At 39.2% G+C, this 25,818-nt stretch overlaps 1 protein-coding gene across 8 annotated transcripts in view; it reads left to right on the plus strand.

Annotated features, from left to right (window-relative positions):
* The window catches only part of LOC121322071 (collagen alpha-1(XVIII) chain-like), a 119,171-nt gene that overhangs the window by 42,309 nt on the left and 51,044 nt on the right, over positions 1 to 25,818 (plus strand). For 3 of the 8 annotated variants that reach the window (XM_041261568.1, XM_041261569.1, XM_041261572.1), the window contains exon 1: positions 22,017 to 23,034. The exons of 1 other annotated variant lie outside the window; for it this stretch is intronic. In XM_041261568.1, coding sequence (XP_041117502.1) covers positions 22,110 to 23,034 — 925 coding nt within the window. In that variant the 5' untranslated portion in view covers positions 22,017 to 22,109. Of the gene's footprint in view, positions 1 to 22,016; positions 23,035 to 23,065; positions 23,611 to 25,818 lie in introns of those variants that run through there. 4 more of the 8 variants (XM_041261570.1, XM_041261571.1, XM_041261573.1 and 1 more) reach the window with 4 other exon arrangements.

Below are 25,818 nucleotides of genomic sequence, written 5' to 3' on the forward strand. Positions count from 1 at the left end.
GCTCTTTGGTCTTCATGGTTGCTTTGTTGGATCACTATGTGAGTTGCAGCTTGAAAGTCTTTATATACCTGAGGGAAATTATCTACAAGTTAAACCACTTTGAGTACACCCAGGCTGAAACCATTTCACTAATTGTGTGACCTTCCAAACAAATAATTTGCACCTGAGCTGATTTAGGGCTGCAGTAGCAAAGGTGTTGAATACTTATGCAACTGAGATTAATTTGTTTTACTCTGTAGATCATACTTATTTATTATTATTTATATACATACTGTATTTTGTTTACTTTCAGTGTGGAGTAGTTTGTGTAGAGTATACATGTGAAGTCTAATTTGAAATCGTTGTGAGAACCGCTCAGGTGCCCAAAAATTGAAAACTTTGTAGGGGTGTGAATACTTCTGCAAGCCACTGTGTGTGTGTGTGTGTTTGTATACAAATTATTTTCTTTCCAAAACCTATTGAAGCACACAATTATTCCACTGATATAGAAGGGTTAACTTGCCTTGACCATTTCATCAACATCTCTTGTTTGTTTGTTTGTTTGTTTCTTTGCAATTAAAAGGCTGATAAGTTATTTTAGCTATTTAGATACGTGTTTGAGGGATAACAGTCCATTTTGTTCAACAAATGTAATGAGTTTGGGTGGTCTGTGCTCGGTTCCTCATGGCACGAAGGTCAGTGATAAAATTTACTATAAATGACACCAAATTTGGCTCTGAGGGGACTGAAAGGGTAGAATGTAGACAATGAGAGTGGAACTCTGGCGGTGTTCTTTGGGTGAAGATCAGTTGCATTAGCCTGGCTGAAGTTGTCCATTGTGGCTGCCCTCTCTCCACCTGACATCGCTCCATTCTTTGTTCTTGACCACTGCTGTTCTGCAATTTCACTATTATTATTTTTTTTAATGAGCAAAAAACAAAGGCACCGAAGATACCGTTATTATATTTGCAATGCATAGTGACAGTTTAATACTTAAAACATTCAGTCAAATTTTAATAAGGAAAGCCTTGCCGTTTACTTAGTTTTCTAAAATTGTTTCCTGAAGAATGGCCTTTCTAATTTCAGGCTGTTTAAATGTAATTTGTGTTGTTCTAAATTAGGTCAGCACTAGATTAATTAAATACTTCCACTTGGGAATGTGCAGTTTGGGGACTGCCAGTCAATTGTTGTCAGATGAATGGTATTGTGTGTTGCACAGAACCATTGACTGTTTGTTACCTTTCCAAATACGGCTCTTGAGGTAGTGCATAATTGAGATTTTTTTGGAGGGAAGGCCTTTTGTTTGAACTGGATAATTAAGTTGGAATGTCTTCGCTTCAGGGGGCATGTGGGAATGTAATGAAAGGCAGAGGCTAACCTGAGTTCCCACAGAGTATGCATTTTTCAATTGTATTTCAGTTCTCTTATACTGTAAAACCACAGAGCTTAATATCCTGGGAATCTGTCTGCTTCTTGTGCTGGAGAAGTTTGACAACACACTTTTGACATGATTACTTATGATGGTCTCTTAGCCCTTTCCCATTTTTTTAAATCAAAAAATGGATTGGTTATTATAATGTAACTTATTTTACATACTCATACATACTCTGTAATGCAGTTGCTTTCTTCAGAGATGTGACAAGCTTTGCTTCTCAGGCTTATCACTCTAACACAAATTAAATTACACATTTGCTGTAACATGTTCCTTCAAAACTCCACATATAAGACCTGCATAGCGAATGGAAGTGTGTGTGTGTGTGTGTGTGTGTGTGTGTGTGTGTAACAGGTATTGTTTCCAATATGGGGGGTTCGGCTGCTAAAGTAACTACTGTTGCTTTTAAATACTTCTCAATGTAAAGAAAATGTATTAGAAATTAACATTTCTGTGCACAGGCAAATGCCACTGAAAGTACGAAAGGGATAGGAAAATAGATTTGAAAACCGCTACAACCATCGGGGTCCTCCTTTTACTTTCTTCTACCATCCTCAGAAGTTCTTCCTGATTTTTATTTATTTATTAATTTTCATTCTGTAATTTTTCGCACTGCGGATCCACAGTGATGCCACCAGACTTGTAGTGCCGGAGGACAACACAGATCTGGCGGCTCCACTAAAGAACCACAGGAGCCCTGTTGGCCACAGGGGTTTCTGATGCACCATGAACCATGGATTCCCCTGCCAACCTAGGCTGTCCCTACCTGGGCAGTGCTCGGCCAATTGTGCATTGCCCTCTGGGAACTCCTGGTCATGGTTGACTGTGACATAGTCTGAATCTGAACTTGTGATCTCTAGGCTATAAGGCACATCCTGCACTCCATGCGTACCACCTTTACTGGATGTGCCACTCGGGAGCCACTTTTGAGGGTGCTTTTGTAAAAAACTGCATGCTTAAAGTCACAGAAATAGTCTATCCTGAGAAAGCGTGTGTTTTCCAATGTAAGTCTTTCAAGAAATACCGTGGCTGAAAGAGTGGATGACTTGGCTACCTCTCTTCAAGAGAGCTCACTGAAAAAACAAGCGATTTCGTAGCCTTTTCTCTTGCTGTTGATGAGAGCACAGATATTACTGATAGAGCTGTGTTGTCTATTTTTACCTGCATTATCTTCACTATTACCCAAGAGCTTTTGAATGTTGCAGCTGTGCACCTCACTACCACAGCAAATGATATATTTCAACAGCTTGAAGTGTGCGCGCAACATGAAATTACAGTGGGAGGAATTAGTTGATTGACAACAACAGACAGAGCACCTCCCATGTTGGGTGAAAAAAATGGGCTTGTTGCTTTGGTGTGCAAAAAACTACAGGAGGTGAATTGTCCAACGACACTTATAACATATTCTGCAAGCTATGTGTGGGAAGGTGCTGAAAATGGATCACATAATGGTAACGGTTGTGAAAATGATAAATTTCATCATGGCAAAAGGTTTGAATCACTGGCAATTCCAAAAGTTGCTTGACAAGCTTAATGCTCAATATGGTGATTTGTCGCACCACAGCGAAGGTTGCTGGCTTAGCTGTGGTGCAGTACTTGCAAAGTTCTTTGAATTGCGTCAAGAAATAGACATTTTCATGCACAATAAAGGGAAAGAAATTAGACAGCCTTCATATGCAAAGTGGTTGTGTGATTTAGGATTTCTCTGCCATATAACCGAACAGCTCAACAATTTAAATGTGAAACTTAAGGCTGTAAACAAGTCATAACTAAAATGTATGACGGTGTTAAAGTGCTTCAGCTAAAGTTGTGGGAAAAACACATGCAGAAAGAAACTTCCCATTTCCTATCGTGCCAAGCTGCATGTGATTCTATGGCGGATTTTACTTTTCCTGGTGGTGTGTTTGCTGCACCGTTTTTGAGATTTTTGCAAGTAGCAGTTCCACTTCTAGCTTTTTTCAAACCCATTTGGTGTAGATTTGGAAACTGCACCAGAATACATCCAGGTGGAATTTATTGAATTGCAGTGCCATACCACACTGAAGGCTAAGTATGGTTCTGTGTCGGCTGAGCAGTTTTACTCGTTCCTTCCAGCCACATTCCCACAGCTCCTCATTCAGGCTGCACACGTCATGTCAATGTTTGGCAGTACGTACTTCTGCGAACAGCTATCTTCACTGATGAAGATTAATAAATCCGCTCAAAGATCTCGCCTGAATGACAAGCATCTGCACTCAGTGCAAAAGATGGTTTCAGCACAAAACATGAATCCCGATATTGACAAGCTTGTCTCACGAAAAAGGTGCCAGATTTATCCAGTAAATGAGAACGCACAGGGCAGCAACTAGGTAAGATAGATAACATGTGTTTTAAATTAATAAGTCATATATAAAATACATGTGTATGTATTAAAAACTGAATATAAACATGTGTTAGTATTAGTATTCCCTTTCCCTCCATAACTAATAAACATTGTGGCTTTAATATCACTCTTGAGAAAAAACATGATGGTTTTAATGTAGGCTACACAGACAAATGCAGTTGAAGGTCAACAGTAGTAGTTGTTTCCTGGCCAGGGCTCTTTATGAATGCACATCTCATAAGTCTTTTACAAGGGTCAGTCAGGCCACAAAGTCGAAGGGCAACTTTCTACATCATTGCTTACACCTCTGTGCTTTACTTCACTGGTGATTTTATCCTTTTGCTTTCCTTTTTTCAGTAGAAACATTTGAACACTACTTGAATATCCACTTGTACTGGCTCTTCGTAGCATCCAGCATTTTTGAAGGCAACCATTTACATGTTGTAGCAGTCATTGTGAAAACAATGCAGACATGAACTAACTAGCTTTTCAGAAATGATCTTGAATTGCCTCTATACTTACGCTAAATACAAAAATATTTCTGTACATATTAGCCAAGGTTTAAAAAACAAAACAAAACAAAAAAACACTTTCTCCCTTTTATTAATTGGCTTCAGCAACATTTATCTGTTATAACGCCACGACTTAATCCTACAACTAAACAAATGCTTGTAATGTACTCAATTTCTCTGTTACAAATCTGCTTTTGTATTTCAATATAAATAGGCCTATAGTTTGTTTTGCTTAGTTAAGTCATGCAGTTTACATAAATATTCAAACATGTGATTTGCTTTATCGCCTGATCTTTAAGTTACTAAGCTTTCATAATCAGATTCTGTATACAGCACATTCCTAGATTTCAAACCAGCCTTTGTATATCCACTCAAACTATCTATCTGATAAAAAAAAACTTTTTTTTTTTTTGGGGAGGGGGGATCTGTTTGGAAGTTCCTCTTAGAATTTAAAAAATTATTATTTGCTGTCAAAACCAGTCAGTAATAATAAAACAAAGCTGTGATTTTATTACCTGCCTGAAGCAATTAAATACACTTGTCTGTAATGCAGGCATACTTTAGTAGGATTACTTTAAAAGTCTCTTGTACATCTTTCTAGGGTCAATACGACCAAAAAAAAAATAGATTATATGAATATATGAAATATAAATAAACGCTATGGGAATTACTTGATGGTCACTATTCAGGTTGTCCTTCACAGGTTTTAAACACTAAACGAGAATTATTCAGTTTTATATTAGTACCCTCTATAAAAGCTCTGTGACTTTCAGGTTCAATACAGATAAGGCTGGTCTTCAGTCTATTTTGAAGGGGTTGCTCTCATTGGTTTTATTGCTTCATGAAGCATCTGGTCTTCATCACTCTCTAGAGTACTTTTAATATGGTACATTAACTAAGAAAATATATAGCCAAGCTTATTTGTTGATGTACAATGAGTTAGCATTGGAAAATACAGTGAGCAAAAAGTACATTTGCTCACTTTTAATAATTTCAAATGTATAAATCTGCTTTGCTTCGGTATTTCATCCTAAAGTTAATATTCTGTTTTTGTTCTCCCTGAAGTTATTGAAAATATGCACAAGTAAAAAAAAAAATCTAGAGTTTTGTTATGGATTTACTCAATAAGTTATTATGCTTTGAAAATCAGACCCTAAGAGTTAACTGGCGCACAAAGCTGAAAATCCTGCATAAACTCAGCACCCCTCATCTGCAAGAGCAAGTCTGTTGACAAGTGTATGTATCATCTGGAGGTCTAAACCTTTTTCTTTTTGACAGCACAGCAATAAGCCAGTAATATGCCGTTGACATCGGTATGACAGGACAACCAGCCCACAGTGTGAATGGAGTGCAGTTTATCAGAGAGAAAGCAAAGCATAAATTAGCAGGGGGCTCTTTTGGTGTGGGGGCACCCCCCACGGGGGTTTTGGGGTTGGACTCCCCCGGCTGGTGGGGGGTTGGGGGGTTGGACTCCTGGCTGGCTATTCTTCAGCTGGCAGCTGGCATTCCCCACCTTTTCATCATCTTGATTATTTTTTTATGTTCTGGAGCTAAACAGATGCTGTCCGACAGGCTTTGTCTACATTCATTGTTACTTACTGTTGAAGTATAAAAGTGAATTTTATAGTTCAGCAGACACGATGAAGAATGTGGTAGATTTGAGCTTCTACATGCTTATGATATAAGTAGGGGTAGGTTGCAGAATAAAATTAGGATTTTGCTGACCTGTTTAAACATTAAGTAAACCTAAGTAGACTGTATTTCAGAGCACTGTAAAGCCTAAAATAGCGGTACTTGTTTCCTTACTAAAACAGAGTACTGTCATTTGTTAAAGGCAAGCATGCAGCATCCCCCAGCAGTTGCTGCTGACATTCTCGGTCTGGTGTGGACTTGCCCATACTTTGAGGCTGCACGTTCTGCAGCCACTGAATTGGTTGGAAGTGTAAGGCAAAGGTTTACCAAGTTATACAGATGTGTAAATCAAATAGAAACAGCCTCAAAACTTGGTTACCCTCAAGGGCATCTGGCATACTTTTATAAGGGCAATATATGCAACATGTTCGTTGTCATGTTATTTGTCCCATTCAATAATTTATTTGATCAGTACCGAATACTTTTTGTCTGTGCTGACTTTCCAGTTTGTTTTCTGAAAGCTGTTTATTTTACATTCTGTTCAACAGCCTGTGTGGTAGCCTTTCATTTAATGTGTGATTCTGAAGCTATATAACGATCAATCGCATTTTCTCCAAAGACACGTTACAAGATATGCAAAACAATTACCTCCATCTGCATGTACCTTTTCTTTGGGAAATATCTTGACACGATCAGTTACACCACTATACTTTGCTTTTTTTATTTTGTCGTCCATTTCTGGTATTTTACCTCCAATGCTGAAAACCAGGTTTTATCAACCTAAACCAAAACAATGCAGCACTGACTTTGACCCACCCACTACTGTAGGTCACAGAAAAGCCAGTACAGACGTACGATATAAATCAAAGGGGACAGTTTCAAATTAAGCGCATTAGTCATGTACACATCTACATAATGTGTATGGAAACATTCAGTATACTACGTTGCACTTCAACATAAACTAGAGCAGACATTTTACAGTAGCAGGAAGAAAAGTGTAATGATTTACTAAAAATGTGATATAAAGTGCTAATTCAGAGCATGCTGTGATAATGGTGGTACATCTGTTTTTTGGATAATAACTACTCACGTACAACGTGATGAAGACTACGATCCAGTCAACATACCTCATTATTAAAAGCACTTCAACATGAAGCTTTTGACATATATTATCTTAATGCATCCAATATGGATTTTAAAATAAGATGTTCAGCTAATTGTACTGCTTTGTATGCAAACTACGTTCAAACACTGACAAAAAGTTCTCCAACTCGCTTCCTCTAATCTGTGTCAGTTCTTTTATACGTTGATTACTGTTTCCCCCCCAAATCAGCACCTGTACTTTAACAGCTTGCATATTTATTTTTGTTATGTAAGAATATTTTTTCAAGCCTATTCGCTGGAACTACACAGCTAATTCACTAACTCTTGCTAAAAACACAATCCAAATGATCAACTAATCTAGATTTGTTTCCATGCCCGTCTGAACCAAGTATTTTACTCCTCGTTTTCAGTTCTGAAAACACGGCCTGACCTTTGCCTCCCTTTAATGACCTACAGCCATCCTCATGTTGTTGGGAAGATGTCGCCGCCTGCGTGCAGAAGTATTTCCTGCAGACCATCTCTTTTTACACAGCTTGTGCAGTTTGAAAGACTAAAGCACCCAGATGCCTCCTCATCAAAGGACCACCTTTTCCGAGCAGACAGCTGCTATCTCTCCACCAAACTTTTCAATGCAAGTTTAAGCAAGGAGTTATATTTCATTGGACCTAGGTTGCAAAGAGACCCCGATGAGTATTTGAGATTTGTATAATTAAACCGTGCTGAGCCGAGGTTTTAAAAATGTCTATTTCAATTTGGAATATGCAGATATTTCAAAGACCGCACTAGAGATAAAAAGTTGTTCCTGCTTCCTGGTACCTAATCACTTCATGCCAAGTCTAAATTAAAGCTGTCTTTTAATCCATTAAAGAATGGAACATTGTTAAAATCATATCTCACACAGTGTGCAAGTCTCTTGTTTTATTGTTAAACAGCAGGGGGAATTTAGCTTTGTCACTGTTTTACATCAGTTGAAAAGACACTTGTGGGTCGTAGTTCAATCTTGTTCCAATGGCTGCAATCATGTGACCTACTGCACAGCACTAAGATGCAGCAGTTTATCTACTAATATAGTAGCATGTTTCAGATATTTGCATATCCTGAAAAAAACAAAAACAAGTGAAAGCCCAAAAGATACAAATAGTGGAGCAGTGGTGCTGTTAAATAAAAGTAATAAGAGGTAAAACCTTGGGTATCGCACCTTTTTAAATCTCCTCCTCTTGGTGCTTCGGGAACGTTGGACTCTTTTTACACAACTGTTTACAAACAGTCTGGTCAAATCCAGAGGGTAGGGGTCAAGTGCCAAAGGTTAGACCTTGCCTTTCATTTATTTATGTTCTTTCACAGTAACCCTCAATAGAAAGACTTACGTGATCTACATTTTTTACTTTTTATTCAAGTCTTTAAATGCCCCTGTGATACTCCTGCATGAGTAGAACTAGTAATGTGTTAACAGAGCTACACACCATATTCCTTTTTTAATATTAGAGGGTCACAGCCAGCAGCATGCGCTGTGGTGCTTTTTTTTGTTTTTGTTTGATAACTTTGGCTATAGTTGCCCAGTGGTTGGTTGGTTGATTGATTGATTGATTTATTATTTAATGAAATATCAGATTGCTCAATAACTGACTTGCACTGTTTCCATAGAAGCAGCTTGTCGCATTGCTTGTTTGAAGGGTGATATTCTGGTAGTTAGAGATGTGTGCGTGTCGTAGGTAGAGGTGTGTGCGTGTCTGCTGCAGAGCCACCTGCTCTCCGATGGACCGTAGCTATTCTTTCCATGCATAATAGCCTCCTTTATGAAAGAGTGGCGTTGGTAAATAAAATGTGATACTAAACTGACAGGGCTTGTCAATAGCTGATGGGAAGATGTATGTTTAGACAGGTGATTCTTTCTGGATCTAACTACTAATCAAGTTGTAGCGTGTTTTAAAATTGATTTGTAAGGTAATAACAGGAGTGATTACTGGATATTATTCTTGTTTGCACATTTTCTTTTTACTGACAATCATCTTAATCATCTTCATTCTGGAAGTGTGATCAGTCTGAGCCGGTAGCCTCTTTTATTTATTATACCCAACTGTGGGGATGTATAATGGAGACAGAAACAGACACACTGACATTATTGGGAATTGAGAACAGTTCATCCAGTTGTGTCTTGGTTTTGCAAGGGTGCATCCAATTTCATTTTGTCTTGCCAGGTTTACTGAAATGTAACTCTTCTTCAGTTTTATCATGAACAGCCAATTACAATATTAATAATCTTGGTGCGCCCTCTTGTGGATATCTTGGAGTGTAGTTTAACTATTGGTTCAACTTTCTTTACTTGGTCCTATCATCATAATACAGTGGTCCTCAAAGTAATTTGGGCACGGGCATAAATTGATCTTACTTGGCTGTTTGCGGACGTGCTGACTATTGCATAGGTTCATTTTAAATACTGCCTTCTCGCGACACACACACACATATATATTGTACCAGTCAAAAGTGTGAGTACACTTGCCAGAAACTAGATTTTTTTCATAATTGACAATGTTTTATGTCGTATACGTTTCTGTAAATACTTGAAAATGAAAACACGGTTACCCCTGGCCTGCGGTGGTCCCATGCCACTGGCTCTGCCTCTGCCTGCTTGTCTACTCTGGGGTGGAGGGTGGTGTTCAGACCCTTTTTACCCCAGCAGTCTGTGAATGCCACCTTGAGCGCTGACGGTAAGCCGGAAGACGTGAAAACTTGGAGGCGACCTCCGTGGGCTTGTAGGACCTTTCAAGGCTCACATCATGTCTGCCCCGGTTTAATGGGGGCATCCAGTAACGCCACCTTCTCGGTCTCCACGACCTTGGCTTGCGTCAGCCACAAATGCCAGCGAGTGGCCACCATCGCCACCAGCGACCTCCCAGATGCCTGGCCTAACTCCCCCATTAAGTCAGTCATTGCCTTTGCTACCCCCCGGAGCTCCCGTGTCTGTCTCTGTAGCCCTTTCCTGCAGCCTCTCTGCTAACTAGTTTTGGTAGAGCACCAGTATAGCCATGGCATTCGCTCCTTGGACTGACAGTGCTGCCGATGCGTACGCCCTTCTAAGCATCGCATCCGCTATTCTGCAAGGCTTGGACAGACAGGTTGGGTCCTTATCCCTCTTGGTGAAGATGGAACCTTGCACCAATACTGTGACCATGTCCCCGATAGTTGGGAATGTGCCTAGGCCTGCTTCTTGGGCTCCTGCAGTGTGCAGCAGAGACTCTGCTGTTCTGGAGGCTGAGGCTGCAGACGCTGGGTTGATCCAGGAGGTGCGCACCAGTTCCAGGAAGTCCTGGCATAAAGGGAGGGCATGCTGTGGGTGCCCTTTCTGCTGGAAGAAGCGGTTCTCCTTTCCTTCTTGTTCTGTCGGTCAGGGAAAGTCCGTGGCTGCAGCTACATGCTGCATTAGTGCCCAGAACTCTTCCCTCTGCAACACATCCTGCAACGGCAGTAAAAAGCCCCCCGCCATGGCCTGCCCGATATAAGTGGCTGGGTCTGAGACATCCTATCTGGATGCCGTGAAGGACAGCTCGTCTGGACTAGGAGGTCTAGGTGTTGGGATGGAGAACGAGACTGTGGGGGCTGGGACTGCCTGGTGGTAGGGGGCAGTCTGCCCTGTGATTTTAATAGGGTCTCCAGCATGGTCTGCTGAGCTGACGGGGATCGTCTGTGGCTGCGTGTTGAAGGGGAGCGTTGCCTGTGCGGCAACCGTCTGTCCCCTGGTGACCGTCCCCTCGAGAGGTACCACCTCAACAATGACCATCTTGCCTCCCCTGAGAGGTGTTTGCGCCTCTGTACTGGTGGTGGGGAAGGGGAAGATGACCCTAGGTTAGCAGGAGAGCTCCCTGGTCACTGTAGCAGGGGGGTCCTAGAGGACCTCTAACGGAGGCTCTTGGACCACGGACCTCATTGTCCATGACTTGAGGAGCTTCGCCGTGCACTGGTCACACTGGTGGAACCCAGTGGAGGACCCAGTCGACTGTACCGACATGACTTGCAGTTGAAGTTGCTGCGCTCGCTTGCCAGGTTGTAGACGCTTTAAAGTGATTCACCGGTGCCGAATCAGTCTGTGCTGGGATCAGAAGGGGTTTTCCAGTCCCAAATCAATTGGTGCCGGGAATGGCGTGAGGAGAATGCTGTTGGTGCCGAGTGGTCGGTGCCGAGTCAATCAGCGCAAAGGTCGGTGTTGATGTGTATCACGGTCAGTGTCGGGCTGTAGACGGCTCCGAAGATGGTGAACTCTTAGTAACGCTCGAGAGAGCGATTTTTACTGTGGATGAAATTAATTTGGAGGTCGAAACCAACAAATCAGCCAAATTCGGTACAAGAAAGCATGAAGCAATCTGTGCCCTGTCTCAGTGGAGTGAGAGAGAAAATTGCGATATGTTACTGTGAGGCCATCCCACTTCAACAGGTGGTGGGAGGGACTTCCCCCTCACAGCAGGGCCCTGATAGGGCATCTTTTTTATATATGCTCAGTGTTTGACGGTCAGAGAGGAACTCTTTCCCATTCGGTAATGGTTGTCATTCAGTTGAAAGGGAACTTACTGTCAGTACCTGCACCTGAAACAGACACAGTTTATGTCCTGCCCAGCTAACTTATGATTGGGCTACCGCAGAGACAATGCAGATATTCAATTGGTTGATCGTATGGCAGAAGCCCTTCAGGGAAAAAAAAAATAAGTCAAGTACGTACAAGCACAGCATAAGCGAGCAGCGCTGGCAACAGAATGCTGTAGCGCTTTGTTGGAAAACGTGTTTAAAGCATTCATTTTCCCACGCTACAACCTGCCAGAAATGTGTTCCACGACCCATAATTTTAAGAACAGCTGTTGCGAGCACGATGGCCTGGCTTTGCGGTCACGAATTTGCTCACGGGCACCACTTTGAGGATCACTGTCATAATAGAATCATATTGACAAGAGGATTAAATGAATTTAAACTGAAGGATCCTCTTCTCCTTATTAGCCTATTATAACAACGTAGAATGATTCACCTACAGTAGTGTGTTGTTTCTTAGATTTTTGGTCAAGGGGTGCTGTGCTGGCTATCCTTGGACATCCTTGTGTATATTCAAACATGGTGACCAGAATTAAGGGGTCATCTACAAATTACCAGTTTGAAAAAAAAAAGTTTTGTACTACTTTTTTTAAAGCACTTTCCATGACACTTCTTCAAAAAAGTACTGCCCTTTTAGTTTAGATTTTATTTGCCCTCTTTAATTCAATAGTGGTTCAGGGGGGTGCCCCTGCTAAAAAAAATAAGTAAAATTTCAACATGAGAGGGTATGAAAAACCTACCTACTGTATATTAATTTGGGTGTACCGACTCTTGTTAATAATTTGGTTAGAAAAGGCGGATTTGAGGAATGAATGTACCTATTGTTCTGTCCATACTAGTCTTTACCTGCCAAGCTAATCTTCTGTTGACGCTGCATTCCTTGGTATGAAGGTGGATGGCACACATCATTGTATAAAATACATTCCTTACAAGCATATGGAACTCAAGTCACTTAAAAGAAAAAGGACTACCATTTTGTGAATCAAAAAACGTTTTCTATCCCCAAAAGGTATTAGTCATGGTGCTTTATCTTGAGTGTGCATCTTAAGGTTTTGGCGTAGGTTTTTATAACATTGGTGCACGGAATATAAATGGGTCTGTGTAGCACGAGTGATTTAAAATGTATAGTTGTATTTAGGTACGGGGATTGCTCAATCACTTCAAGTGCATATAAAGTATGTAATAGTATGTGAGCACGGGGATTGCACCAGTTAGCTCATGTGCTGGGATAAAGGTGAATATTTAATTAGTAATGGAATCCCTGCACAACTGTTTTCTTTTACAGAGTGTTTTTGTCTGTTTTAAACATTTTATTTGCAGTAAACTGGTGCAATCAAACACATTCACCATTTCACCTTGCAGTGCTGTGTGTTTCTTCCTAGTCTAACATCATCCACCAGCAATCCTGTGACAAGCACCCTTAACAAAGAATGGGCTGGTGGCTTGAAAGTGGTGTATTTGTTTTTTTTTAAGTGTAGTTCCTGTTGCTTACAACAGAGGGCACCAGTGTCAAATATTTCTACTTCATATTTACACATTTACAGTTTTTTAAATGGCTTTTAACATGCTGCATGGAAATTCAGCATATTTCAGTTCTAAGGATCAGTGACAATCTATCTACAATTATTTTTTATTAAAGATGGCCCTTTTGATTTATTTTCTGAAAATCTGTCCTTTTTTAGACCCTTGGAAGTTTGGACTATGTGAACAAGACGTGTTTAGTTTAGAACAGAGGACTCAGATAAGGTTTAGAGATATGTCAAAATATAGGCCTGGATCCTTTTCTTTAATTTCTTAGTCTGCGTTATTTTGATATGGTGGTGTAAGAACAGACAAAAGCTCCAAATTGACAAAGAAGAATGTCTTATCTGATTTAAATATACTTTTTTTTAATCTGTACAGTTGAAAATATTGTGGTGAGTAGTTGGTCAAACTACAAATGAGCTGATAGTATCTTTAAATAGTTCTAAATATAACACAGATATTTAGCTTCAAGCATTTACTGTACAACATTATTACCTCTCCCTGTCTAGTACTCCATAGTTTTTGCGAACTTGACGAGTGCAGATTTACCTTCCATGCTGCTGAGGCTCTTCTCTCTCTTCTATGTTGTCACGTGTTCCTCTCAGTCATAAAAAGGAAGGGCTTGTACACATCAGTAGATGGGACGGGACTCGAGTCGAGCCTTTTGAGCAGAGAGTAGAGTCTTTTCTTGCAGGGACTCGGAGTCAAGTCATTTGATAACAATGTCTCAAGTCGAGTCACTGAAAATTGCGACTAAAGTAGTCATTACAGCTCTGAGCATTGGTCTTTCAGGTGCTTCCATTGCGCATGCATTAGACCAGTGAGGCCGAACAAGGATTGGTATATTTTTCCTATTTCAGGTATTGAATAAACCTGCTTTTGCCCAACAGAGTTGTAATTAGTTGGTGCTCTGGACTGGTTCCAAGGGATTAGAATTAGAACAGCTGTCTCAAGTTAGCTACATTGTAAAATGTACCTTAACCCAACACGTGCTCTCATTATTTTATCTGTCATCTATTTATTTAAAATGCACCACTTTTTCTGGGCTAAGTAACACTTGCCTGTGGACAGATTGTTTATGTTTAAATTACAAAGTATGCAGTAATTTATAGACTGGTTACGTGGGAAAATTCATTTTGAAATGTCTTGAGCATGGTATATTATTACTCCCCACAGGTCATGAATATCTCAGGCGACTGGTTTAATGAGATATTGATTGCATAAGTATTCACCTCTTTGGTTTGGTACAAGGGGGTGAATACTTATGCAGTCAATTATTTTCCGTTTTATAATTGTAATTAATTTAGAACAATTTGTCGATTTTTCATTTTGACATTATAGACTTTTTTTTGTGGTGATCAGTGGCAAAAACTCCTAATTTAAATCCATTTTGATGACCCTGACCCTGAGGTCCATTTCAGCAGTTTGCTGGTTTTTATCTGGTCATGGTGGTTTTTAAAAAAGGGATTTTAAACAGAGGTATATTAATGTTCTAGTCAACTGTATGTTATGTGCAGTCTTTGTCTGAGATGTTGTATACCTGCTGTCTGCTTAGTGAGAGACTAGTATTTATTCTCAGTCACAGCTCTTAACTGGAATTTTCAGTAAGTTTAGTACTGTCATTATTGTATAACACTGTATACAGTGGGGGTGGGGGTGGAGTTATTTGGATAAGCCGTTCCCTATTGTTTTAAGTGCATTTATTGCGCCATCTTGTTTAATGGGTCTCCATTTAACTGTGAAATGGAACGCACGGTAAACAATTTACCACATAGAACGGGTTATTGAGTTAACTGGTAAAGACACTGTACCCTATTCTAAGGAACAATGGAATTTGCAAGTTTATTTATCCCTGAACGCACGTAAACCTTATCCTTGTTATACCTTATACGATTAAATCGTTGAAATCCAATCCCACATAAAGGACACACCGTTTTCAGTTGTCACATGCTCCCGTGGGCTTCTTCTAGTCAGTGACAAATTGACGTGGACGGCCGACTTTATAGAATACCTAGTTAGGCCTGTCCGGACAACTGAGAACTCCAATTAATTCAAGCGCGTAAACTCCAATCAGCTCTGCGAGTCACTGTTTTATTTATTTATTTATTTATTTATTCATTTTTACAAGGTGTTTGTTCAGTGTGTTTCATTGTGGGAAGCTCTAGGAAGCCTCCCAGTGCCTTGTTTTTCTAATAAAAACAATTATTTCCAACTAATTTTGAAGGGGCACATTGACCTAACTCAGAGTTTAAATGTTGAGCTGTTTTAAATCATTGTATTTTATTTATTTTTTTGCTATCATCTTTAAACTTTCAAATAGCCTTTTCAGGTTAGATAAACAAGCGTTTGTTTGGCCTAGTTGAGGAAATGCTGTCCTTTTGTGGTCCAGCATGGAAGAACACTTTTCCCTAATGTCGTATTGTAAGTAGGATTCTTCACAGTAAATACAGGTTTGGCCATGTACCTCAAAGAAACAAGCAAATCAAGACTATCAAAGGTGCTTGTGTATACATTTCAACAACGATTCAGAGCCTTTTACAGGACAGTTTATGATTAAGGGAAAGCTAGCAGGGTTTGCATGGGTCACTGTTTTTCATTGACCAGCTTAAGGCAAGGCTACACATTGGAAAGAATGTGTAAAAAAAGAAAAACAAAGTGCTCTGGAAAAGTAGGTTACAAGTTTTAGTTTTGGAAAACTTCACATTACCATTATGTTGAAAAGTGGGAAACAAAAAAACAAACAAAGGATTTACACCTCAGTGAGAGGGTAGCATTAAAAAGCAAACCAAAACCCTGATGCACCTGATGCTGTGACCTGTGTGGTCTTTAAGAGCCTAACGACTGCCACTGTGGTACTGTAGCCTTATAACAGGTCAGCATTTCCCTACTCCTTTGTATGCTATATAATATCCAATTCCTGGTGTTATGGAGGTTACGTGTTCTATTAAGTATGTCATGCCCACAGGACCATGTATCCAAAACCCTCTAGTTTCAATCACAAGACAAACAATGTTGTATTGTAGCAGTTCCTATTAAGGCATACTACTGGTAATCACAGCAGTAATTAAACGATTCTAGCAGTGAATTAAATTCAAATGAATTGAATGGAATGGAACCATGTGATGCTCTAACTTTGTTTGAGGTGTAACTCATTGAGGGTGAGAGCCTGCCTGTATCTCAAACAGCTGCAGCAAAACCTGAGTGGTTGACAGCTGGCTAAACCCACATGGGAGAAATGAGACAACTGCTCTCGGCTGTAGGAAAACATGGGGATATGATTCCTAAGAAGAGCATGAGCAGCTGTGCTGGAACTAGTGGCTGGGAACCTGGGAAAACAATGGGACCTGCAAGGGAATATTAATCTTCTGTGGTCCTCAATCTGTTCTAATTAGAAACCAAAAATTATCTGTATAGGATTCTGTTCTCTCAGCCGAGCAACTAATAGAACTGGTCAAAATGAATACTTCCACTGTTCAAGATGGACAGCGTGATGAAGCAACTGGAACTGTAACTGTTTTTGTGATCTTAGAAGTCTGGCGTGTTTTTATTTGTTATTGGTATGCTCAACAAAGGAGGTGGCCATATGTACCAGACTGTGTGCGTATCACACCTACATTTTAGTAATCTTGAGAACTGCTTGTCTGATTTATGAAGGAAATCAGTTTCAATGGTCAATTACCATATGGTAGTTAGGGTATTTCATGTTTTTCCATGGGCTACTGGAAAGCGTCGCTTGTTTATATACTGTAAATGACACCGGAACCTTTTGAAGGCTAGAACTTGGCAAATACCTGCCCAATTTAATTAAAGTTTTGCTTGTTAGGCCAAATAATAATATATTTATAAATGTGGTTCTGGTTACATGACTATAAGAGAATATTACAGGGTTACTGGTTCAAGAACATGTTACTTGCCTTGCCATTAGACAGGAAGCCTGTTTGGCTGGATCAGAGCATAGATACTATTCTGCACGCAAGTGATTTCACTGTAGTATAATGTTATGTGTTTGATAAGAGAGAAATCATGTAGTAGGGTAAAGATTTGTTTATCAGATTTTAGATGCGTTTTTTATTAGATGTTTTTCTTGGGGATGCAATGGTTATGATTTTCTGCAACCCAACTAAAACCGTCCATTTGCATAAAATTCCAAACCAAGTGATCCCGACAAAAGATAAAACTGAACCAAAAAAGAAAACTGTGTTTTTTTTTTCTTTGTACAATAAAAAGTAAATAAAAGCAGCACTAGTCTTGACACTAGCCTGGCAACATTTTCTACTCAGACATGATCTGCATATGATTGGCCACTTACAGCTAACAACGTTGTGTCTAGTTATATAATACATTGGTAGGAGTGATGCTAAAAAAACTGTATTGAGCTTATTTCTCACAGTTATGCAAAGAGAAAAGGCGTGTGTAATAATGGTATGTCCCGTTCGTTTACGGCACAAATGCAGTTTGGTTTTACAGGTTTTGGATATCAAAAACAGCTGGGGGAAAAAAAAAATGAACCAATCATAAGACATGCATCTCTAGTTTTTCTAGGTGGTGTTGTTGATATGTAGGTCATTATAACCTCCTTTTGTAATGTGTGGCAGAGTGTCCCGCCCCTTTATGTTTATAAGTGTTTTATGTTGTATGTAGTGTGTTAATGTTGGTGTTTATGTATAAAATACACGAGATATAAATATGGGTTAGGAGCACAAGTGTTTAAAATGTATATTTGTATTTAGGCACGAGGATTGCACAACACTTGCAGGTAAAATGTAATATGTGAGCATGGGAAATTACACTTAATTAATTCACTCAGGGTTGTGTGTTCGAGAAGTGGAGAACGGGTGAGAGAAAGGAGAGTATTTTAAATATAAACAAATGCTACTCATGCGAGAGGACTCGCACGATACTTGTTGGGTTCGTCCACTTTGTTTGTTTGTTTGTTTGTCTGTCTATTTACTTTGGCCAACACGCCCTTTATTTTATTTTGTTGTGTGTTTTGTTTAAATATTTAAATATTATTATTTACAATAAAACTCACCGTCATTCATCAGTGTTTGGAGTCTATTTCTGGTCTGACGTCATCCCTGCAAAGCCATCCTGTTCACATCGTGTCACAGCTATCTATAGTATTTCTAATTTTGTATTTTTATAAATTCCCATAGTATCCTTTTGAGTCCTTGAATATGTATACTGCACACAAGACCATGGGCCATATTTTCAAAGCCTTTACTCCATTCTTTAATTAACTCCTATTTTTTTTAAAACGATAAAACAGATCCTCATTTTTACTAAACTTGAACCAAACAATAAAGTACAATATTTCAAGTCCTCTTAAGCACCCTCAGTGTGTTTTTCATTTTGTAACCTTAACACGATTTAAGTAAAGTACGGAGGAAACACTTTGCAAATATGGCTCATATGGTGTGTGGAATGTGTGTGGAAATGCAATGCTTACTGTATTCGTTTGTGTTTTCTGTGATCTGCTGCTGAATGTGGTGGTTATTTTATAATGGGAAAATATAATAAGCATGTGTGTTGCTATTAAGCCTGACACCGGGTAGAAGAATGCGGAGTCAGTTCTAGGCCTTCTAGGAACTGGGTTACCCGATTCCTGGAAAGAGTTAATTATACTGTTTTTGCCCCTAAAGCACTACAAACTAATGTGTGTGTTTGTGGCTATAGGTCGAAATAATCAAGTTTGAAGGTTGTTGTACGTCAGCTGACCGCATGCATTTCTGTGTGTTCTGCTTTCACAGTTTGAGAAATAAACTATGCTCAACAGCTGACCCTGCTTTAGTACAAAGGTCACGCCACATACTGTTTTACATAGTGGTAATATTGCTTTTAAATTACTGTGGCTGATTCTTTGGCTGAAGAGATATTATCAGCTCATCATCTAACCATGAAATCTTGTGCAATTAAATCACTTAAACTCCTGACGGTAAACAATGTAACAGAATCTACAGGGATGCAAGACGCAAGAGACAAACTTTTTTTAGCTTGGTACGGTAAGCTATAAAAATTCAGATAACCACAATTTGCTCTCAAAGGATGATCTTTGACTTACTGAACTATTTTTCAGTTATCTACTTAATAAAATAAAAAGGTACTCTTTATACATGTATTAAACCAACATTAGACATCCTTTTACTTTTACTAATGTAATCGTGTTATTGTGTGAGGATTTGGCAGCACTGTTATAAACTCAGAGGTAGCTTCAGATTTATGATTTTGTTGCTCGCTATTTTATCACAGTAACAACTAACAACCTGATATGTGTTTTAAAACACTTTTAACAAGATCTAATAGAACAGTGCAGGAACAAAAAAACATTTATGCGGCAATCAAAAGTTTAAAAACGTGTTGCCGGGGGGAACAAAATCAATGATGACTTAGTCAAATTATTATTTTTTAATCTTTGGCAAATAACACTTATTGTTAGAAGAACTCTGTAAATGTCGGATTCATATTTAAGTTGAAGCCTTTAATTAGGTTAGCGGTGGAAACAGCCTCTGTGTCATGTGTTTGTTCTACTTTTCATTAAGCAAATTTTGAAAAAAGCCAAAACTCACTGACTTTATATTTTAATTTCACCTCACAGTTTTAACTGTACACAGCACACATACTGTAGCCATCACAGCATGCATATTTTTGTATTCCCAGCATGCTGCTGCTAAATCTTTTTAATGAAGTATTTTATTTGTTAACATTTCTTTTGTTATGGTAACTGGCTTTTATATAGTGAAATAAACCACATGGGCCTGTCATATTTACTGTATTAAACATCATTAATTTAGATTGTATCTAATGTTTGGTTATTATCTACATGATCTAGATTTGTACAGCTGTTTTATAGAAAATATTAACACTGTTGACTGTATAGTTCAATGGGCCCCGTTAGCTCAGCAGGCAGATCAGTGTTGCTTTTCACTAAATTTATTGCTGGGTTCTTAGCAATTCATATAGGTATTTATTTTGAAAAAATACTCACCATGTGAGGTGATTTAAATTGTTCTGGATATGAGATAATTTCTCTATGATTGATTACCCCATCCAGTTCCTTCAGGGAATCCTCCTAGAATTTCCCATGGAATCATCCAATTTACTCATGAAAAAATACAATGAATTGGACATGGCAGCACCTGCCAACTGAGCTCCAATATGGCCACTGTCAACACCTGTCGGATCTGCTTTTTTGCCTCTAGAGTTGCAACAGCTATGCAGCTTTTATAAATTACACAGTACATGTCTGGGAATGCCGCACAAGTGTGTTTTTGTTGTTTTATTTCCAACACCTGCCTTTTAATTTAATTTATAACTTCAAACACATTTTTCACAAACAAAGCTTTATGTGTCTTGTTGACATGTTTGTTTATTTAAACATGGGGTCTGTCTTTGTTGATTTTTGAGGTTGATTTATTTTTTGTTATTACTGCATATGTATTTTATATCTTTCACGTGGGAAGATGTTAATAGCGCAGAGCCAAAGAGGAGGCGAGTCTGTTACTGAGATGGAAAGGAAGCTGTGCTCTGGGGTTTACCAGTCCCAAAAGAAACACACAGTCTCAGTCTGGGGTGTTTGAAAATAATTTCAAGTACAGGAATGACAGGGAAGCATTGGCATTTTGTTTCAGAAGATGGTGACTATCACCTGCATGATTGCTGGTCTGTTAATGCTAATTAGTTTCATGTGAGCACGCCATCTCTAACTTGAGTACTTTATAAAAGTTACAGATAAAGGGTACGGTAACACAACTGGGTTTTTTACAAGCCCTTGGGTCCACATCATCAGTCACCCCCTCCCAGGGTGAACGGCTTCACCTGGGCTAGAGCCTTTCAGTGGGACTTTTTAAACTGATGTGCAGTTTGCATTATATATTAATGGCAAAAGAGATTGATTTGTGGAGGCTGGGGGAGTGAGGTACATCTGAAGGGCAAAGGGAGCAGAATTCCCACATTGGACCTGGTCCCAGCAGCACACCATTCTCAGGCCCCTAGATAACCAGCATTATCAAGCATATTAATATAAGCTTGATTTGAGGAGAGAAACAACTGTATGAAAACAGAGTGGAACATAGTTTGAGCGTGAATAGCTCCAGTGACCTGGAGGTTTTGCTGAAATGGGGCAGTTCTGGTGAAAGCGTGACACCACTACAAATGAACACATGTTCTTTATATAGTTTCCCCTGTACAGCTATGGCCAAAGGTTTTGCATCACCTAGGATTTTAGGATTGAGATATCATCATTAAAATAAAAAAATAATAATAATTAAAAAAACTATATGAACATAATTTAGATCTGTTTATTTAACATCATGTAATTAAAGAAACTACAAAATTTATATCACAAAAGTCGGCTATAAGCTGCAATAGTTGATACAAATAACACATGACCTTTTTTTTTGTTTGAAGTAAAGTGGAATACGAATTATATTAGTGTGCTAAGCATTTATTTATTGTTATGATTTATTACTGTGATTGTTCACGTCTTTGGCATGGTTTGTTTTTTAACTTCATCTGCTTGGCTGTGCCTGTGTAGACTAAGACTGCAAGAGCTGCTTTGAAAGATGCAGACACAAATAATTGCTGGTTTAAGGGTGTGGAGTGGGGCTGCTTTCTTAGATACAGAACTCCAAGCCACAAAAATGACTTTAAATATGCGACAGGAGCTCACAGTTTGTACATACCCTGCTGTGTTTTGCAAAGGTGTTTTAGCTGCTTTGTTTTGAGAACTAACTTTAAACTCAATGACTTTCAAAGAAAAAAAGTACTGAAAAACAACCAATAAGGAGGAAGTTGTGTGGTGTGTGTGGGTGTTTTTTTTTTTCATTGATGGGACACACCTCCTAACTTTCCCTCTCTCTCTCTCTCTTCCTCCTCCCTCATTTGGATTGTTGCTGGTAGAAGGGGGAGTGCATACTGTGAAGTGGTAGAGGGTATGTCAGTGTTAACTGCCAGACCCTGAGAGAGTGAGCAGTGAGCCAGCTTGTGTCTGATGGCTAAGTTTGAGAACATGTTGGGTTGCTCCCTGCTCCTGTTAGCTTGTGTTAGTTACTCTGATGCCCAGTGGAGATGGTGGCTATTTGGCAAAGATGCCCAGGCAACTACACAGACCTCAGCAACCCAGGAGAAACAGGGAATACAGACTACTACTAGTGAGGCTACAAGCCTGGAGACCACCACGGTCATCCTACAAGCCCACGAAGAAGGACTTTTGAGTGTTTCAACAAGAAGCCCTGATTCAGAAGCAGTTTCTCCAACTACAGGACCACCACCACCAGGGCCAGTGACCGAAGAGAACCTTGCTGGAGTTGGGGCTCAGATACTGAATGTGGCTGAAGGGATCCTCAGCTTTGTCCAGACGTGGGACCAAAAACCAACAGCAGGAGCAAAAAACGATGCAGTAGAGGTTTCTACCTCCCCTGCTGAAGACAAAGAGACAACAACCGATGGACATAAGATGGATAGGGGCACAACTTTGCCCATTGCTAGGCAGGTTACAGAGCAGCCAAAGGATGTAGCCACATTTCTACCAGTTACCAAACCTTGGGTGGAACATCACTTGCTAGAAAATGGTACTACAACCCTTCATACGAAATTGTTGTTGGAGAATTTACCAGAAGTTAATTTGGAGTCGTCGGGGGAAGGGGAGAGTGTGTCCTCAATGGGAGAGAGCCAGTCTGAAGCTGGACAACTGGAAATGGGAAACCTCACATCTTCTTTTAGCAATATCACAAGTGGCGAGTTTTTGCAAGTGGACAATATCTCGGACTGGCGGGATTCGATGACCAATGAGAGCTTGCATGATGTGAAAGCGGTGGCGGGCTTTGTAAAGATGCAACTATCCGACAATTTAACAGACTTTGCCAATTGGACGACTGCAGGGAATGGTACTAGCAACACGGGTAACCAAATTGAAGGCCAGTCAAATCAAGGCCTTAATTTCTCTAAGCATCTTGAGATAACAACTGGCTTGAATAGAAGTATAATTGGCAGCAGTAGTTTTAACTTTAATGCAACTAATCAGATGTTGGAATTTTCTAATTACTCTGTCTCAATTGAATCTGATTTACTAACCACTACTAAAAGCCTAGAATCTGTTATAGATACTGATAATGTCATGCTACCGGTATCCGCCTGTTTCTTGCCTGAGGCAACTGATTTGCCATTTTGCACCAATATGGGCATCGACAGCTTTGTTTTACCCAATTTTCTGAATCACAGCAGTGTGGTGCAAGTCCGAGCAGCTTTGCATGAGTGGGCGTGGCTCTTGAATTCTCACTGCCATGCCAGCTTGGAAAGGTTTTTCTGCTTGCTGTTGGTGCCCAGGTGTGATACGGCTCACCTGGCACACTCTCTGCCCTGCCGTGATTTCTGTGAGACTCTTCGGGACACCTGCTGGACACTGCTTGATGCAGGGCGCCTGCCAGTGTCATGTGACTCTCTCCCCGAGAAGGAAAATGAGTATTCATGCTTATCCGTTAGTAACGAAAAAGGTAAAAGTAGGTTAAAATGCATCTTTGGGATACATTTTAACTGGGAAAAATGTCTCGTTTCTGTGTTTTTTCACTATTTATAAATGAGATTGTATCAAAATTCCACACCAGCGTCACCAAATAGTGGCTTACTTTTTTGTTTCTCCAGTTGGTTTGAATCTTGAATATTAAGGTATCATTTGAAAATTGTTAGGCATTTGGTTTTTGGTTTATACATTGCTGTACAGTACACACGCATTTTATAACCATTCCTAAAAAATGACCATCAACAATTTGTAGAGGGGGCAGTATGTGTGTCTTGGTAGAAGAGAATAGTCCATGCACATGTAACATAAGAAAGTTTATAAACGAGAGGAGGCTATAATGGATGATAGTAAACATTAAAACATTTTTGGATATTGAGATCTGAAGCAAAGTTACTTGTTGGTCGTAAAACATGTTGTCTGCTTATTCTAGTATAATTACATATTTATAGCTGAATAGTTTTACTGCCATTTGTAAAGTATTTTCAAAATTAACCCTCACAGCAGTGTTACTGATTACCAGGTTAAGTCTTTCACACTTATCTCTAGAACTCCAAAGTCTGTGTGGGCTAAATGTATTGCTGCTCAACACTTATACAAAAGACTATGGTTTAAATGACATATTAATAAGAAAACCTTAACATATCATTGACATAAAGAAATAATAGGTTGTGTTTACTTGCAGTAAGTCCATCCTGTTTTTGGCAACTGGTTTGGTTGGTGTTCTTGTGTGTTAATAGGTGTCAAAAGGCCTGTTGCACAAAAAAACAACTCATATTTGGTAAAGTGCTTTTTATTTATCTGCTAAGGATCATATCTGTATTTTGGAAGTTTGTCCTTTTATAAAGGTTCCAATATGCTAGACAAACAATATATGTTCTAGAAACAGTAAGATGAATGATATAGGGATTGTGACTTTATCTTTTAGGAATTTTTTTCCTGTTTTTGTTTTTCTGTTTTGGAGGCTAGGTTCTTATAAAAGTGTCTTTTCATGACAAATATAGAAGCCAGAGATTGCTTGAAGCTTTAACTGGACTTCTTTTGTTTATTATAGTTGATAATTAATGAAATGACCCCATTTCATTTTGCTTGCATAACAAGAACCCTTTTTTTTTTTTTATTGGCCCAAGAGAGAGAATGAATTCCACTTTGAAGTGTCATGTGAACATAAATCACAAAGGCTCACACAGAATGCTTTAAATAATTTATTTTTTAAAAAGTAAGTATAGTTAACCCAGGTCAGAAAACTGTGGTATGAAGTGTATTTTTATATGCTAGGGAAGTAAAATTCAGGGTGTAGTACCATGGTAAGCAAGAGACAGCTAGTGCTACAGGTGCACGCACAGTAGGGGGGCCACTAACTCCTCGCATGACCATGACAAGCCTGCAAAGTTGCCTTCTGATGGGAATGAAGTTGCATTGGTGGAGCTCCTTATATGTACAGTTAGTAATGCCTTGTTATTGATTAACCTGGTGCTACACACCAAATTCTACTGTTTTACCATGGATACGTACAGTACTACAGCTTTATGAAAGTATGAAATGAATGGCATTTTAAACATGATCTCAACAGTATATTTATTTTTTTTACCTATTTGAATGTGTCTTTTAACTGACTAACCTACAGTAGTTCGGGTTGACAGTGTCAATTTGCACACTCCTGTTAATGAAGACTATTTAGTTACGCCACTTATTTCCCACCTCCTTAAAGCGAGGCTGTAGGGAAAACAAGGTGGTAACTTGTAACTCAGTGTCAAGTGTGGTCTGTTTTATAGTGCCCTTGAAGCATAACAACATGGAATCTGTGATGGTGATAATCCATCAGATTTGTTGATGGGCCATCTTTCTCTCTTACATAACAAGGCCCAGACCCAGTGTATTATCCTAAGGAGTTTGGAATTGCAATGAACCGATTTTTTAAGGTCAATTATATATTTAAGCAATACCTAATAACTCATTAACTAGAACAAACACATTTAATAATGTTTCATGGAAGTCAATTAGATGTTTATTAACAATGATATTAATATATCTTGATATTATTTTAATAGTGTTTCAGAGGGGCTGTTTTGATATCAAATGTTGTATTTCAAATAAGAAATGAAAAGTATTCCCGGCATTTTCCAAAGATCATATCCATGTCAGATTCCAGGCAAAATTAGGATCTGGTATGTCTTGTTCCAGT

The sequence above is a fragment of the Polyodon spathula genome, chromosome 10 (genome assembly GCF_017654505.1).
Source record: "Polyodon spathula isolate WHYD16114869_AA chromosome 10, ASM1765450v1, whole genome shotgun sequence".
In the NCBI taxonomy this organism is placed as follows: Eukaryota; Metazoa; Chordata; class Actinopteri; order Acipenseriformes; family Polyodontidae; genus Polyodon; species Polyodon spathula.